Source organism: Zalophus californianus, chromosome 9, assembly GCF_009762305.2.
Source record: "Zalophus californianus isolate mZalCal1 chromosome 9, mZalCal1.pri.v2, whole genome shotgun sequence".
NCBI classification, from domain to species: domain Eukaryota; kingdom Metazoa; phylum Chordata; class Mammalia; order Carnivora; family Otariidae; genus Zalophus; species Zalophus californianus.
In genome coordinates this window covers 102,739,703-102,756,997 of record NC_045603.1, presented here as the reverse complement: position 1 = coordinate 102,756,997, position 17,295 = coordinate 102,739,703, and the positions used below count along the sequence as shown (strand labels likewise).

Here is a 17,295-nt window from a genome sequence, read left to right as displayed (position 1 = left end):
TGCTTTCCCTTGTGGAAAGTGTCATGACACAGAGGCCTGTCAGAGGCTTGGGGACAGTGGTCACTTCCCTGGCAAAGCAGTTTGTCAGCTGCGCCTGGGGATCGAAGGAAGCTGTGGAGGGATCATGCAGGCCTCTACAGGCTCAGCCTCGATCCTTGGACTGCAGCTCCCCATCTCAGTGCCTGGCCTGTCTCTGTGGACGTCTTCACACCCTGAGGCCTCGTTCTGGAACAGGATGTGAAAGAGGAGCCGGAAGGACAGACAGGACTCAGATTTTGGCCAGGATCCCTTGAGCAGCTGGTGAGCTCCGCCACTAGGCCCCAAATCTACCCCCAGGGGATTCTGGCTCCCCCTCTGGGCCCAGCCCCACACTCAGAGCCCGGGTTCTGGGCACACTGGCGTCCTCCCTAGTGCGCGTGGCATGCCACGGCTGTGCTCTCCCAGTCTCCCCTGCCTCTCCTGAACCCCCAGCCCATTCTAGGCTTTTAGAATCAGAGCCCTCTTCACTTTGCTTTGTCCATCCCAAGCCGCCCAACCTGCTAAGTTTCACTTCAACCTCACCTCCTCCACGAAGCTTTCCCTGACCCCACTGTCCTAGGGTTCCTTGTAGCGGAAAGTAGAAATGCCGTTAATTATATTCGCCCCAAATATTCGAGCACCTGTTTGATTGCAAGGCACTGGGCGTGGATGTTGGGGGGAATCTATAAACATGAAGGACAGGATCTTCTTTTATCGAGAAGGTCAAACTCTAGGGCGCCTGGGCGGCTCAGCCGTTGAGCATCCACCTTCGGCTCAGGTCATGATCCCAGGGTCCCGGGGTCGAGCCCCCCTCCCCAGTCTGGCTGCCCCTGCTTGTGTTCCCTCTCTCGCTGTGTCCCTCTCTGTCAAATAAATAAGTAAAATCTTTAAGAAAAAAAAAAAAAGAAGATTAACTCCAAGAGAATGGCCTGGAAAATCCCCTATTGCCTTGTTGCTTTTCAGGTCTGTTGTTATTATTTAACTTAATAACAATAATAATAATAAACCATTCGGGGAATCCTCACTCTGTGCCAGTACTGTGCCAAGAAGTTTACCTGAACTCTTTGACCCTTAATAGTACTCCTGTAAGGGAAATGCTATTATTTGAACCAGGCAGCTCAACTCCACTGTTTCTACTCTCAGCCATGCTGCCATATTTTCCCCATGTTTTACCTTTTCTGCTCAGCGAGCATGAAACTCTTTTGAAGCCAGGCGCCTGGTCTCGCCCTTCCTCAGCCCCTGCAGCACTTAGCGTGTCGCTGCCTTTGGAGGTGGGCCGCACACGGAGGTGGTGAGTCGTCAGTCAGGATCCAGGGATGCCGCGGTGAACAGGCCCTGTGGCCGAGAGAAGACAGTGCCCCAGGTTTCTTAGTTCAACAGAGCCGGACAAAGAGATGGGGAATCCAGGGTCCACATCCGCAGTGTCCGAACTCTCAGCTCACTCGCTGCTTCCGGGCCTAGACCAACATTGCCAGCGAGGCAGGCAGCTAGGCACTAGGTGGGCTTTATCTGAAGACCTCTGTACAGCATGCACGTAGGTCCATTAGGAACAGGCCCAGAGGTTGACACTTAATGTTTACCAAGACCAGGAAGTCCCCAACATTGCCTAGAACTAAGAATGTCCTGTCTTGAGGACAAACTCGTCTCATCTTTGAATCTACAAGCCTCTGGCCAACCTTAGGGTTTCTTACTGTATCTGCCGAGGTAGAGTGATTGTAGGTCTGAGAGCAGGGGCGCTTGGAGCAAGAGAATATCTGTCCTCATTCGAGGGGACAGATTCTCTGATGTTTAATGAAAATCTCACTCCCGTTCTAGTTACTCATCTATCATGTTATCTATTTCTTTCAGAGTCACTGATGGCCTAGTTAGTACAAGAAGCTATGCAAGGGGCGCCTGGGTGGCTCAGTCGGTTAGGCGGCTTCCTTCAGCTCGGGTCATGATCCCAGGATCCTGGGATAGAGCCCCCGCCATCCCCCCTCCTCCAGCTCCCTGCTCAGCGGGGAGCCTGTTCTCCTTCCCCCTCTGCTGCTCTCTCCCTGCTGTGCTCTCTCTGTCAGATAAATGAATAAAATCTTAAAAAAAAATAGAAGAAGAAGAAGAAGAAGCTATGTAAGCACTGAGGGCGCACACCACAAAACTGGTTTCCAGCCCTCCAGCAGCTAATAATCTCATGAAGGAGATGATTCTAGCTCTACACACACACGTATCTACAACACGAATCATATGATAATGATTATCATATCAACCATTTATTAATTGCTTACCTTTTGCTGCTATGCTAATAATGTTTTGCAGATGTAATCATGTTTAATCGTTATAACAAATCTAGACGTAATTATTCCCATTTTATGTATGATGGATAAAGCTCTGAGAAGTTGATTTGTAACAGAGCTATCATTCAAGCCTAGGTTTGTTGGACCCCAAAGTCGGCTTCTAACAACTACTAACAACTGTACCGCTCCCCTTGAAAGTTCCAGACGGTGAGTGCCAGTTGAAAACAGAGATCAAGGTCACTTTGGGCTCAGTTAACCAGAAGTCTCCTCCTCTGAATGATGCTTCCCACTGCCACCGTTCAATCTTTTGTTTCATCACTTTTGCCCCTATCTAGCCTCCACAGCACTACCAAATTAACCTTTTTTTCTCTTCCTTCCTTCCTTTCTTCCTTTCTTTTTTTATTTCTTTCCTTTTTTAGAAGGGTGGGGGCAGAGGGAGAGGGAGAGAGAGAATCTTAAGCAGACTGCACTCTCAGTGCGGAACCCCGACGCGGGGGTCGACGCAGGGCTCACGACCCTGAGATCATGACCTGAGCTGAAATCAAGAGTTGGATGCTTAACCAACCGAGCCACCCAAACACCCCCCAAATTAATCTTTCTGAGATACAGCTATGATCACCATGAACTCTTCCACTTAGAAAGCTTTAGCGATGCCCCTAAAATCCCGACCTATGTTTAAGCCTGACATGCAAGGTCGTCCACTGGCCAAGCGTATCCTGGGCTTTCTAGCCTTCACTCTTAATACTTCCGTTCCCTATATTCTTACCAAATAGAGCTATTTGCTATTCTGCATGTAGGTCCACCACTATTGCTTCCAAGTTTCTTTCCATGCCTTCTATCTAGAACGCCTTTTCCTCAGTTTGTCTCTCCAACTCTTACCCATTCCTCAATGTCCAACTTAAATGTCACTTGCTATGTGACAGTTACTAAGCTAGGGCTTAATATATACACCTCCATGTATTGTGTATATGTATATATATAATATATATATATATATATATACACACACACCTCCATGTATTGTGGCTTATTTTTGAGTCTTATTTCCTCTACTAGACAGCAAGTTCTTTGAAAGCAGAATCCAAATCTCATTCTTATATTTTCCCATATCCCAGTACCTAGTCTCCTAGTACTTCTTTATGTACCTAGAACATCTTTATGGTCCCTCATAGCCTCCATATCCTAATTAAATACATTCTCCCATATCCCCCATGTCCTAACCTAACTAGAGGTCCATAAATATTTATTAGATAAATTAATTTTCAAAATCACAGGATAAAATAATTAAGTGGAAGGATTTGGATGTATAGCACTTTCCTCTGCCCATCTTCCTTCGAAGTGCTCATACCCTTACACAAGCTGTGAGGATAGTCAGACAGCTAGAGGTTTGGAGTCCTAGAAAGCTGAGATAAAATTGAACCCAACAGGGTAAGATTATAGAGAACAATGGATCATTTGCGTAGTATATTGTAGAGGAAAAGGGCAGGACATAGAGTTCAGGGTGGTGGGTAGAGGAAGGGCTGTAATAGCAATGAATTTCATTCTTTGAAATATTGCCCAACATCCTGGTATTTGGAGAATTTACCTCCCTTGCCTGGTGCACACTGTGGTATCCTAGCCAAGCCTGGCAGCCCGGACTCTCATTGGTGGTACCTGTTGCTTCCCCACTCCCAACCCCCACCCAGCACCCCCAGATGTACTGCCCTCTCTGTCTTCCCAGAGCAAGTGTTAGATGCAAACTAAGGTTTAAGGATGGATGCTCTTGGGCCAACTGAGCTTGGGCTCCAGTTGGTTAAAAACCACTGGACTGGGCACCTGGGTGGCTCAGTTGGTTAAGCGACTGCCTTCGGCTCAGGTCATGATCCTGGAGTCCCGGGATCGAGTCCCGCATCGGGGTCCCTGCTCAGCAGGGAGTCTGCTTCTCCCTCTGACCCTCTGACCCTCTTCCCTCTCGTGCTCTCTGCCTCTCATTCTCTCTCTCTCAAATAAATAAATAAAATCTTTAAAAAAAAAAAACCACTGGACTTTCAGAATCAGAATGATGTTCTAGGTGGATGGATAAATCTTCCTTGATTTTGGCTTGTTCATTCAGGGACTCATAGGACTAAGCAGGCAGGTGGCCTCAACAGGAGGATGAGCCCTCAGACAAGGCACCTGAACACAGGATGAGAAGGCGGAAGAACAGTGGATAGGGGGCAGGAGGAGTGGAAGCTGGAGATCCTTCCCAGAGATGAGAGCAGCTTTCCATTTCAAGGACTACAAGTCTGCAGGTCCAGAGTTCCTAGACAGATGCTTGTAAAAATGGTCCTGTCAGGAGAGATTCTTGACTCTTAGGTGGCCTCTGTTCCTAAGCCCCTTTTGTGCTTCCATTCACCTTATTCCAGCTACCCATGGGAGCTAGCGTTGAGAGGAGGTCTCCATGTGCGATGCTCTGCCTTAGAGCATGCAGCTTTTTTTCCGAACCTGTCTTCCCAAGTCTAGGGAGCCTGTAGCAGCTGGGAAGTGGGACACTCAGAGGTCCCGTTAAAAGTCTGGTGAGACTTTTAGAGCTTCAATCTATAGAACACTAAGAGAAGGTAAAATTAAATTCATTGACAACAACCAGCACAAGAACAGGATTTCCTGACCTGAAGTCTAGAAATGCCCAGGGAGGTCCGTGGTGAATTCAGGGGGTGGGGAACCTGCTGAAATAAAAATTATATATGCACGTGTCGGTGTGGGTACCTTTTTTTCCGGTCAAATGAGGGCCCTTAACCTTTATCACATTCTTAAAGGGTCTGTGACCTCCTGAAGTTAAACAAAACAAAACAGAGCGTTTTTCTAGAGGATAAAGGTGGGAACTGGGTGTCAGGGGAATTTGGAGGACATTCCAACTCCTCCCACTTCCCATGTGCTGCAAACATGTGTGCAGTGGGAAACAGTGACAAATATAGGGAAGTGACAGGTCACTTTTGTAAAAAAGCCCTTCAAGCTGCTAGAGTCCTGAGGATTTCCCCGATTTTCTTATAAAGGTTGTCTTTCTCTTACAATGAGGCAACTTGCTTACCTGTCCCTCTTTCTTCCATTTTGTCTTCACTGTCACAAGAGCACCTCTTCTAGTGGCTACTATTTGTTCAAGGGGATTGAGGCTAGAAGGGGAGGCTTCATTTGTCAGGCTGGAATGAAGAGCCACAGTCCAGGGAAGGTTGAGTGTCCTTCACCTGATCCAGTAGGAGCCAAACTTGTCAAGCTTGTACCTCTTCAAAACTTCTAAAATGCTTTTGGATTCCTCCAAGTAAGTGTAATTGTACTTTTAGGGTCCCTGAATGAAAAACTGCATGCTGATAAAAAGCAACAGTATATGTGATATTCCTTCAAATATGTATTTTTAAAAATGACAGCAGCATCTCTGTGTGTTTGAAAAGTAGCTCAGCACCTACATGCGAGATGAATTATTTATTGCGTCCATAGGCAATGATCGGTGAGCCTCTGGATTCAGGAACCCCATACTGTAACTGAGGACCTTCTCCTCTTCCCACAAAGTGTGAGTCACCGGCCTAATTTAAGGTCTTCACTTTATAGATGAGGAGACTGTGGTCTAGAAACATGAGTCTCCTAGCGAGGTGGGTGGAGCACCTTCCAGAACCCGGTGGGCTTCCTTACTGTCTCCGAGGCTCTTTGCAGGACTCCTGTGTGGCCGCAGAATGCCCTCAGAGCCTCCAGTCTCCCACTGGCCCTGGAACTTTCCTCTCCCACACCCACACCTCCCACACCTCCCCTCACTGAGAGGGCCACCTCTCTGAAGGGCACCTGAGGGAAGAAAGGACTCTGGCCCTCTGACAGGCCCTTGTTGTTGCCATCCAGCACCCGAGCAAACTGCAGGATGGGCCTTTTTACGCAATTTGACAAGCAATCAGATTCTCCACAATCCCTTCAGATTACCAGACCTGGGAAACCATCAGACAAGAGAGTCAACCAAGCCGCACCAGGCCTTGGCAACAACCCAGAACACAATGGCAGCCATGGGCGGAGGGGCCGGCCAGGGGCTAAGCCCCACCTTACGTGATCCTTACCACACCCCTGTATTATTCTCATCCTCATTTTACAGATGAGGAGACTGAGGTTTGGAGAGGTTAATGGCAATGCCACACACTTACTAAGGGCTTTAGGGATGGGCTTCAATGCCAAGCCTAAAGCCAGAGCCTACAGGGGTAACCTCTATGCAGTACTCTGTTATGCAAGGCTGACTGGGCCCAGGATTCTTGGGTCCTCGTTAGGACTAAATGATTTTGCCACCCCTTTACTCAAGGAATCATTCTAAAGCCAGCCAGAGTTCACCAGTGATGTGGAGGCCCTTCTCTTCCAAGAGACTAGAAACCTATTTGCCACATCTTCCAGGGACCCAGGCGGACTCCACAAACAATGCTCATCCGTGAGGACAGAGGCACTTAATCTTTAAAATTCCAATTCTAGGGCGCCTGGGTGGCTCAGTTGGTTAAGCGACTGCCTTCGGCTCAGGTCATGATCCTGGAGTCCCGGGATATCGAGTCCCGCGTCGGGCTTCCTGCTCAGCGGGGAGTCTGCTTCTCCCTCTGACCCTCTCCCCTCTCATACTGTTTCTCACTCTCTTTCGCTCTCTCTCAAATAAATAAATAAAAAATAAAATCTTAAAAAATAAATAAATAAAATAAAATTCCGATTCTAGCTCACAGCTCATGCACAGAGGAGGTCAGAAAAGGTGAGTTCCTGTGCTCATTCCCGCCTCTGTCCAGGCTGTGCTCCACCCTGAAATGCTCCCTCCCCGTTCACTCACCAACTAAAGCTTCTAGGCTTACACAAAGATTTATTTCCCTACTCCATGAAGCTCTTCAGAACTATATGAATCCACGCTGATTTGTCTCATTCTTTTTTTTTTTTCCCAAAGATTTCATTTATTCAACAGAGAGAGAGACACAGCGAGAGAGGGAACACAAGCAGGCTTCCCGCTGAGCAGGGAGCCCGATGCGGGGCTCGAACCCAGGACCCTGGGATCATGACCTGAGCCGAAGGCAGACACTTAACAACTGAGCCACCCAGGTGCTCCTGATTTGTCTCATTCTTTCTGGAGTATTTTCTCTTTGGCCTAAACACAGCTTCTGCCTTTTGTCTCTTTTGACTCATGTGAGAGCCTTATTCCCCCAGCAAGCTCCTTGAAAGCAGGGGCCAAATGTATTCTGGGTCCCCTGCCCCAAGCACCCAGCACACTGCAGACTGCTAGTTAGTACTTACTAAACTGAATGCAATGGTCCTGAGAACAAACTTCCTCCCTCCTGGACCATTCATGCTGGTTACTTCTCCCCTCCAAAGACATTGCTGGCTCCCCACCCCTTACCTAATTCCCTTGAGGCTCATGACCTTTGAAAGTGCTGGGATTTGTTTTTCCTGCCTTGTCAGAAAGAAGCCTTGACCTTTCTGAGAATCTTTTGTCTGTGGTACCCAAGTGGCTGGGCCTGGAAGATGTGAGACCAGTTTTTCTGCCCCTGAGCAGGGCTCTCATCGAGTTCTAAGAGGCCATTCAAGGCCTTGGCAGCTCGGACTTTTAAAACCACCTGTGTCCAGACAGTGGGTTAAAGCCAAGGTTCAGAGAAAGGTGTGTGAGTTTTCTTCTCCACTAGTGTCTCTTTCTGAAGGGCTCTTCTCAACCAAGTGTGTTTGCCTTTTGCTATTCTGGGAGGCCGAGAACCTCTTTTCCTCTGCAGACGGAGACAGAAGTTCTGGAGCAAGAGACAATGGGTCAGCCAGGACTGCTCACTGAAGCCTGCTGGGAGCCTTGAGCCAGCAACACCCCTCTCTGAACCTCAGTGTCTTTATCTGTAAAATGGGGAAGGGGGCTGGGCATTGATCACCGAATCCCTTCCTGCACTAAAACAGCACAGCATTCTCAACGCTTTCCCCACCTCCACCCCACCCCCACCCTGCCACTGACTTCCCACAGGATTTTGAACCACACTGTGGTCAGGGCTGCACCTTGGCCTTGCCCAGCTTGGAGTTCCTATAGGTTGGGACAGTCCTATCGACAGAACAGGGCTCCTGCCATCCAGCGTCCTGGCAAAATGCAGAAGGGGACAGAGGGGTCTTTTATGCAGTTTGACATTAAATCAAGAAATGCTAGTCTCCCCTACTTACCTTAGGAAATGCTTTGTCCCTTTCAGATTACCAGCGTACCATTTTTCACTGAATAATTTTAATGACAATAATAATATCTGAGATTTTTACCTGTTCTTTACAGTTTATGAAATGGTTTTATATCTATGATCTCTTTTTTTAAAAGATTTTAATCATTTATTTGAGAGAGAGAGAGACGGAGAGCAGGAGCAGTGGCAGAGGGAGGAGAAGCCAACTCCACACTGAGCACAGAGCCTGATGTGGGGCTCGATCCCAGGACCCTGAGATCATGACCTGAGCCAAAATCAAGCGTTGGATGCCCAACTGACTGAACCACCCAGGCGCCCCAACAATTGCTCTCTTTTTTTTTAAGATTTTACTTTTAAGTAATCAATACACCTAATGTGCAGCTCACACTCACAACCCCAAGATCAAGAGTCTGCATGATCCACTGACTGAGCCAGCCAGGCGCCCCCATACAACCCCATGTAAAAGACAGGGATTATCATTCCCATTTTGCAGACCAGGTAAATGGGATGATCTACCTAAATTATCCAACAAGAATGATAAAGCTGAGAATGAATGTACTGTGTCCTGCAGAGAAACCACAGGGACCTAGAAGCCAGGAGCAAATGCAGACCTGCTTAAGGATGTTTACCTTATCATGATAGGACTCAGTGTGAACATTTGAAGGAACAATCTCTAATATATGCAAATAATATGTAAATCTGCCCTTGGAGATTTTGAACCAAGAGCTTGCTTGGTGCTTTGCAAAGGAACACAACAGAACTCATTTGATTCCTTCCCGCAAGCAAGAGCCCGAGAGAAAGCAGAGGAGATCGTGAGGGCAGAGGATATTGGGTGATTTCCAGCCTGCTTTGTTCTTTGATAATTTTTGTGGGGGAGACAGGGGGTGGGAAAGGAGGTAGAAAAAGGAGTAAAGAGCTCCCCGTGTTTGGTTCCATTCCCTTTACATGCCACAGCTCTTGCTCAGAGCTAGGCAGGATGAGAGAACCCTCTTGAGACCCAAGCTCCCTTCCTGCAGCCCCAGGGCCTCCCCCTTGGGAAGGGTAGTGATGAAAGCGCGCAGTGGGAGGGAGACGCAGGCTGTAATCTCTCCCACACGTCCCACCTCTCTGATTCATGTAGGTCATGCCCTGCCGTGGTCTGAGGCTCCTGGTAGAAAGTGGCAGAGTGTAATTCTTCTCTCCAGAAAGGAGAGGCTTTGAAAATGGTACCCAAGTTCAATTCGATCATCATCCTTCAACTGGGCACAGGAAAACAAGGTAATCCTTAAGAAGGTGAAACGAGAGCTTTGTACCCATGGCATGGTCTTGTCTGGAGAGGTCAATCCGTTGAGCCTCAGACACCTCTCCTGTCACTTTGTAGTCTGTCCCCTGGGCTCGGTCAGAAAGTGCAGCTACCCTGAAGCAGGAGAGGCACTGGGTCAGGCAGGAAAAGCCATTCATTTGGGCTATCCAAGGAAGGCTTACAGATCAGAATCCAGGGCCATTGTGGACAATGTTTCTCAGAAAAGGACACCACTTGGTTCGCACTTACCAAAGCCGAGGCACTTTGAATAAATTCTCTCATTTGATCCTCACATCATCTCTATAGGGGAGGAACTATTCTGAGCCTCATTTTATATGGGATGAAGGTCAAGGTCACACAGCAAGCCAGTGGCAGGTCCAGGATTCATGCACATGGAGGGTGACCCCAGAGTCTGCACCCCTGACCAGAGCATGACACTGTCTCTACCGGGGTGCCAGGTGTGGACAGGGGTGTATGAGACCTCTGAACAGCAATGCCCGGAGAAAGAGTGACCAGAGTGCCAGGGAGGGGAAGCTCTGGAGAACACGTGACTTCAGACCACCTTGTGAAGGAGCAGCCCTTTCCTGAGAAGCTGGGCCCTGGGCCTGCTGCCCCATAGTCATTGCCTAACCTCTGTGGCTATACAAAGAGAGCTGAGGTGAGGAAATCAGAACATCCTGGGGAAGGAGCAGAGAACAGAAAACACACTGATGCTGCGGGGCCGAGGGTGCCCAGGGACCAGGGCACCCTGTGAGCCTGGCTGAGGGCTCTGGGGTGGGAGCCACCTCGCTCAGCTGGCCGTGTGAGCCTCTACCGGCAATAACCACCTTGGAGAGCTCAGGGAACCGTGAGAAAAAGCACAGGAGCCAGACAGTTCCTTTTATCCCAAGGAGCTTGAGAGCCTCACAGACACCCCTTAATTACAAGCCCAGGAAGAAAGGGAAGGAAATGGTGCTTTGGCCAGGACACTTGCCTCATCAGCTATTGTGGAGACAGGTCTGGGAGGCCAAAGGAGGTAGATGCAGAGAGGCAGGCATCTGCAAGAGTGTGTCTCAACCCAGGGCCAGAGGTTTCCTCGGAGGCAAGAAGCCTGCAAAGCCTCAGCCAGACACACCGTGCTCCAGCTGCTGCATGCTCTCCCCTGGTGTCTTTCTGCCCATGTGCTCTTAGTTGGCACCGGTCTCCACTACGACAACCTTGCTGACGTGAGGGCAGGGGGCACTGCCCAACAGCAGTGGGTGGCTACAGCCTTGTAATGAAATGCGGCCAATTTCTGCATCGTGTGTGCCAGACACTTGCAGCATTTATTCTGGAAGGTAAAGTAAGGGTTAGTAATCCTTTACCGGCATAACTGGGGACTCTTGTCTCCAGAATCGGGTCACCTAAGGGCTGCCGTATGGAAGAGTGTTCCATTTTGGACAAAGCTTAAAGGTATGAGAAAGGAGATTGCTATGCAGTTTCCTTGTGCCACACAGAAGTCTGGCTTCTAATTTATGAGTTGGTAGATAGACCCACTTCATAAGTCCCTGCTCTTGGTATCTTGGCCTCCTGCCTTTTTGGAGAGGGGGTGGGAGTGCCTTTCCTGATGAAAACCCCTAACACCGTCCTTGTCATTGTCCCTGGGCCTGGAGCGATCACGTTTCACTGTAATGACACACAGATGTTTTCTGGCCTTCCATCCCTTGAAAACCTTAGGCTCCTATCACCCTCAGCACAATGCAAAAAATCTTGAGGGATAAACCATAGAGCGCTGAGTAATTTATAGGTACACAGTCTGGTTACTCCATGCATGTTGACAGCTAATCCCAATGACCAGGTTATTACCATTGCTTCGTTCCCTTTCCTCCTCTAACTTCCATTCCTGGTGAGGTCCACGTCTGCTCTTGCAGCTTTTTGTCTGTAGGCCTTTGTCTTCAACCTAGGCCAGGCAACCAATCAGAAAAGCAGGGTGGTCTTGGTTTCCCACCCTCGGAAATTTCCAGGAGCACCTGCATGGCTCAGTCGGTTTAGCGTCTGCCTTCGGCTTCGGTCATGCTCCCAGGGTCCTGGGATTGAGTCCCGCTTCAGGCTCCCTGCTCAGCGAGGAGCCTGCTTCTCTCTCTCCCTCTGTACCTCCCCCTGCTTGTTCTCTCTCTCTCCACCTCCTTCAAATAAGTCAATAAAATCTTAAAAAAAAAGGAAAGAAATTTCCTTGAACCAGTCCTTTACCTTCCCAGGAACTTCCTCTGCCCCCAACAAATTCTCACTAGTTCTTTCTAACCAATTGACCTTTAGCCCATTTAAAGTCCTCCTCTCTGAAGCCCTTCAGAGTAGATAAAAATCCCCTGTAACATAGACCCTCTCAGAGAATATTCCTCGCTTTTCTCTTCCGTCCTTTCTTCCCACATGCTTTCTACACCAGCACCACCTCTCTGCCAGTGAACAGGATCTTCTCTCGCCTGTCATTCGACCCTGAAATGGGTACAGGAAGTCATGTGAGGCACATTTCCCGTGCTCGCAGGGGAGCACGCACCCCTGGGGTGACAGTCTCTCACGTAGCCCTCGGTAATAGCCCATGGTACACGCTGTACTAGTGGGATGAACCAAATGCTTTGGGAGAACTGAGAAAGAGCGATCAATTTAGCCTATGGGGCTGAGGAAGGCTGCCCAGGGCTTTAAAGAGTAAGTAGAATTTCTTCAAGCAGAGAAAAGAATGGCAAGCAGTATGTCTTTTGTATGGGCGGAGTCTGTCCTTTTAAAAAATCATGCTCCTTTGGATAAATGTAAAATGTTCTCATTGATTACTCTGGTCCCCGAGATTTGATGAAACTTCCTAGTGGGGCCTGCACTTTTCCTCTGAGAATCACTCATTTACCAGAAGTGAGAGATAACTATAGATTATTGTTCCTACAATCCCCAACAAACCAGAGGTTTCCCTGCACGCACCCTTGTACACATTCACATGTTGAATTCACCCTCGATTCCTCAGAGAGACCGTGGAAGTGCGGAATCTTTCTGGAGTTCCGGCAGGGCCTCTGGGCGCTGTCAGGGACTTGAGTTTGTGTGCTAGATGGCGGAGGTCGACACCTCAGGCTTACGGACGTCATCCGCAGCCTCCCCAGGCCTGGCAGCTTCCTCGTCTTTGCACGACAGCTGTTTGTTTTCTAGAGGGTGCTGACAATGCTGACAACGCATGCCACCTGGCATGTGAAGACATAGTCCTGCCCTCAGACCTCTGGGAACCTGAGCTAGAGACTCAGCTCTGGGTGGGTGCAAACACAGCTTGAAAGGCAGGCAGGCTGAGCCCGAAGGTGTGAGGCCTTTGTTTCCTTCTCTGAGGAGAAAAAGAATGAGCTGCCTAGATGAATTCTCTGCAGAAGGGAGCACACAGGAGTACCCAAGACCTCCCTTTGTGGAGGGTAAGAGGGGAGGCTGGGGTCGCCTCAGTGCCCAGGCACTAAAGACTGCCTAGGGATGGAGAAGGGAAACACAAGCCTGAGGCAAGTGGGAAACAGACGGAGGCCAGCAGTGAGGGAGGACAGGCCCCAGAGGGGGAAAGAGAGGCCACCCTGTGAGAGGAGTGCCATCTGCTGAGCCTCCCATGGCCCCACAGGTCTCACCCGGCGCGCCGCCTCTCCCCCACTAGGCCTGGGGCTCACAGCCCCACACCCACTCACCTAAATCAAGCCCTGCTGAGCAGGTGCCCATGGAGAAAGCTGGAAAGTAAAGGCCGAAAGGACTGCTAAAGATGGAACTTCAGGAGGCAGTGTGACATCGTGTCAAAGACACAGGGTTTCGAGCCAGCCCAGCCAGGATTCCTTCCCTAGTACCATTCCTACCAGCTGTGTGTCTTGGGCAAGTTGCTTATTCCTTCTCAACTTCACTTCCGTCTCCTGGAAAATGGCTTCTTATAGGGTTTAAACGGAATAGCAATAACGTGCCGTGCACAAGCCCTGGGTACGCGGTAGGGGTACGCTCGTTACTCCTTCCATGGATGAGAAGATGTTTATTCTTTAAAATCCACAGTGAGATTTAGAATTAGAAAGAATGACCCAGAAAAAAGAGAAGAGGATCATTTTGCATTTTTCCTTAGGAGCCACAGAAAGGGCAGTTCGGACACAGCTGTCTTAGGGAGTTTGCTCATCAGCATGCGGGAGCTATTTCTGGTGTGTCAGAGCACCCCCCAAATCAATCAGCCTGATGGCAGGGGAGGTGGAATAAGCCTGGGGGGTCCAGGGCCAGGCAGGGTTCCAGGTCCAGGCCCTGCCACTAAACTTCCATAGCCACACTTTGCTTGATGCTTTTGGCCCCTTTCACTCCTAATTCGGTGATTCCACGAGGCCTGCTTAGCGTCCCTTGGAAAGTCCATGGATTGACCTGCTAACCTATCAACCAGGCAATTGATCTATCCATCCATTTATTTCACCTCAGACCCATTTATTATAATGATTAAAGGATCCAGTATGTCATGGAGTGGGCCGCAAAGGCGTGGGCTCCCTGGCTTGCAAGGATACACAGGTCTTTACAAGGATCCAAAGACACTTAGACACTTTTGGTTAGAGGTAACAGAAATGAACCTAAAGTATCTAAGACCAAAAGGGAGAATTTATTATAAGATGTCAGAGTCTTTCCTAGGAACCATGGGGAAAATGATCAGGGAGGCCATACAAAGGCCTGGAACCAGAAACTAGGAAGCCAGTACCCCAACCTAGGCAGCTTCTTTCACTCTGCCTTTCCAAGGATGACTGGCCTTTCATTTCTGCTTCTCCTTGTGTGTCTTAGTTCATGTCATCATCAGTGGTTGGACAGCAATAGTGAATCTCATTTGCAATTTTACGGGAGACAGAATCTGATTGGCCCTGCTTGGATGGGATGCCTATGCCTGGTCCACTCAGCCAACAGCCAGATGAGCCACGCATTCATAGATCACCATGATAAGCTTTCATAAATAGAACTCACTAGGCTGCTCCTGGGTGAGTAGAGTGGGGGAATCTCAGAGAAGGGGAGGTTGTGACTGCCCTTGTATCCCGAAGGGTGTTGTTTTAGTAAGGACAACAAGTTTGGCAGCTCGTCCAAGACCCGAGATAATAAGGGCTAGACAAGATGGAAGTTTATTTCTCTCCTGTGGGTAACAGTCTGAGTGCAAGCACTGCAGGGATAATATGTGGCCTCCCCAATGTTAGAATCCCAGGCTCCTTCTAACTTGTTACTATACTCTTAGGATATTCGTCTTATGCACACTGTTGAGGATGGCTCACCATAATGTCCAGTCCAACTGGACTGTCCTTCCTTTTAAGTTCATGATTGTTCCCGCTAACTTATTTTTTTTAAGACTTTATTTATTTAATTTACTTATTTATTTATTGGGTAGAGGGCAGAGGGAGAGGGAGAGAGAATCTCAAGCAAACTCCTGGCTGAGCGCAGAGCCCAACTCGGGGCTCCATCTCATGACCCTGAAAGATCATGACCTGAGCTGAAATCAAGAGTCAGACGCTTAGCCAACTGAACCACCCTGATGCCCCTCTTGAAGATTCCTATTAGCTAGAACTTGATCACGTGGACATAACTGCAAGAGAGATTGGGGAAGGTTGGCTTTAGCTAGGTGTTCATGTGCCTGGTCAAAAATCCTACCACTCTGTAAGAAGGTGAAATATATATTGGGGGATGACCTCCTACAACAAACAGTGGCCTTGGTTCCTGGAAGTTCACGGAAGTTTTTGTCCCTCCTGACTCTGGCCTGGGGAGGAGGTTCTTGCCCGGGAAAGATATGGCAGGCATGGAAGCATGGACACGGGAATGGTGAGGAGGATGCAACAGGACGAGTTTAGACTAATAGATGTCTAAAGCCCTTTGCACTCTTGCGCCACTTCGAGAAAGCTTGAAGATGATGTGCCTCTTCCTCTATCCTAACTTAGGGGATAGAAACGGAAGTTCTTGGGACAGATTGCGGAAGTGAATTGTATAACACGGCGTTCTTTAAAGAGCACATCTTCAGTGCTGCGGTTCTCCTGGTCATAGCTCAGCCGTGCTAAACAAGAGGGAGTTGAAATCATTTCCTTTAGGCACTAGACCCACATATTATGCTCCTGCCTAGCAACCCCATCCTGCAGCTGTGCTGGGCGGAGCAGTTCAGAACAGCTAATCCACCAGTAACACTGCACTGGGCACCTACTGCTTGCAGTGCGCTGTGCTGGCTGCCGCAGGAGAGCCCGGGGCAGGGGAAGGTGTGTTTAACAGAAGCTTGCGCTTACTAGCCCCTTCCTCTCAGCCACCAGACTGACCTTATCTTTAGCTGAGGACTTCCTGCGCACCATAATTACTTGACGGGGCAAGAGGCTTCAGTTCCGAGTCAGCGGATGGGCTCATGAGTCATGATGCATATGGTAGCTGCGGCTTTGCTGACTGTGCACTCACCCTCTCAGCTCTGCGCTTTGGGCTCTGCACAAGAAAGGAGGGCTGCCAGAGGGGGCTGATGGTCAGCTACTGGATAGCATTGACCCTGCGTCTTTCGGGGGTCCAGCCTTGTGTGTGTGGGCGCGCGCGCGTGTGTCTGCGCTTGTCAGGATGGGGAAGGCAGAATGGAGGTACAAAATGACTGGGGGAAGTGAGGAACTCAAAGAGGACTTTGTAGCTTTTAGTCACAGTGATGTCAGGATGAAGTGGGAGGGTCGGGAGCAGAGAGGGCCCCGAGCTAAGAGTCGCCCTGCGGTCACACTCTGTTTGGCTACAACTGAACTGAGTGTTCAAATATCATTTCCCCCATTTAAAAAAAAAGGGGGGGTAATGATGGCCTTGCTCAACTCCAAAGGAATTCTAAAATGAAAGGGAATTGGCCCGTTTAAGGTCTCTACTTCATTTGTCTGTGCCCTTCAGCACCTGGCATAGCGCTTTGTGCACCTAGTACATCTCCAGTGAGTATTGTCTAGACCCAATCACTGAAGTCACCTGTTCCACCTGATGTGTAAGGAAACCGACACCCAGGGAGGGACAGCGACGGGAAGATCAAACATGGAAAGCACCCAGTACCTGACCTGTGTTGAGCATTCAATCAACGTAAGTGTTCTTCCTTTTTGGAATGGCAGTGCCAGGAGTAGAATACAGATCTTTGACCTCTGACACCTCTGCTCTTGCCCCTCGCTGTGTTGCTCTGAGTTATCTGGCTAAAATCAGATCGCTTGTTTAAGGGGGTGGTGGGTTCAGTTTGCAGGAAAGCTGTTGCAGACACCTGCGCCCATGGTTGGTCTAAGTATGACGCATGGTTAAAGAACAGGGGCCCTGGAGCGGGACGGCCTTTGGTTTGAATCCCAATTCTGCCATTTACTATGTGACCTCATTTACTCTCTTTCTGCCTCAGCTTTCTCATCTGTACAATGGGGGCTGACATTGTATTTAAGCTCGCAAGGTTGTGTTGAGGATCAAATGAATTAAAATGCGTAGAGTGCTTAGAAAAGTGTCTGGCACATAGTAAGTGCATTATCGCTGCTTTTCATGAGAAATGTTAGGCTTTTGTCACTGAGATGGTGGCTGCAAAGGCGGTGCCTACACTCAGCCTTCACAAAGACAGCCATTTGATGATGGTGGAGTTTGTTAT

The 17,295-nt window shown here is 49.0% G+C and overlaps 1 protein-coding gene across 3 annotated transcripts in view; it reads left to right on the top strand.

The window, feature by feature from the left end:
- Positions 1-17,295, top strand: part of NINJ2 (ninjurin 2) — a 76,670-nt gene that overhangs the window by 25,039 nt on the left and 34,336 nt on the right. Inside the window, exon 1 of one of the 3 annotated variants that reach the window (XM_027593862.1) lies at positions 16,435-16,757. The exons of the other annotated variants lie outside the window; for them this stretch is intronic. Coding sequence (XP_027449663.1) covers positions 16,662-16,757 — 96 coding nt within the window. The 5' untranslated portion in view covers positions 16,435-16,661. Of the gene's footprint in view, positions 1-16,434; positions 16,758-17,295 lie in introns of those variants that run through there. 3 annotated transcript variants of the gene reach the window in all.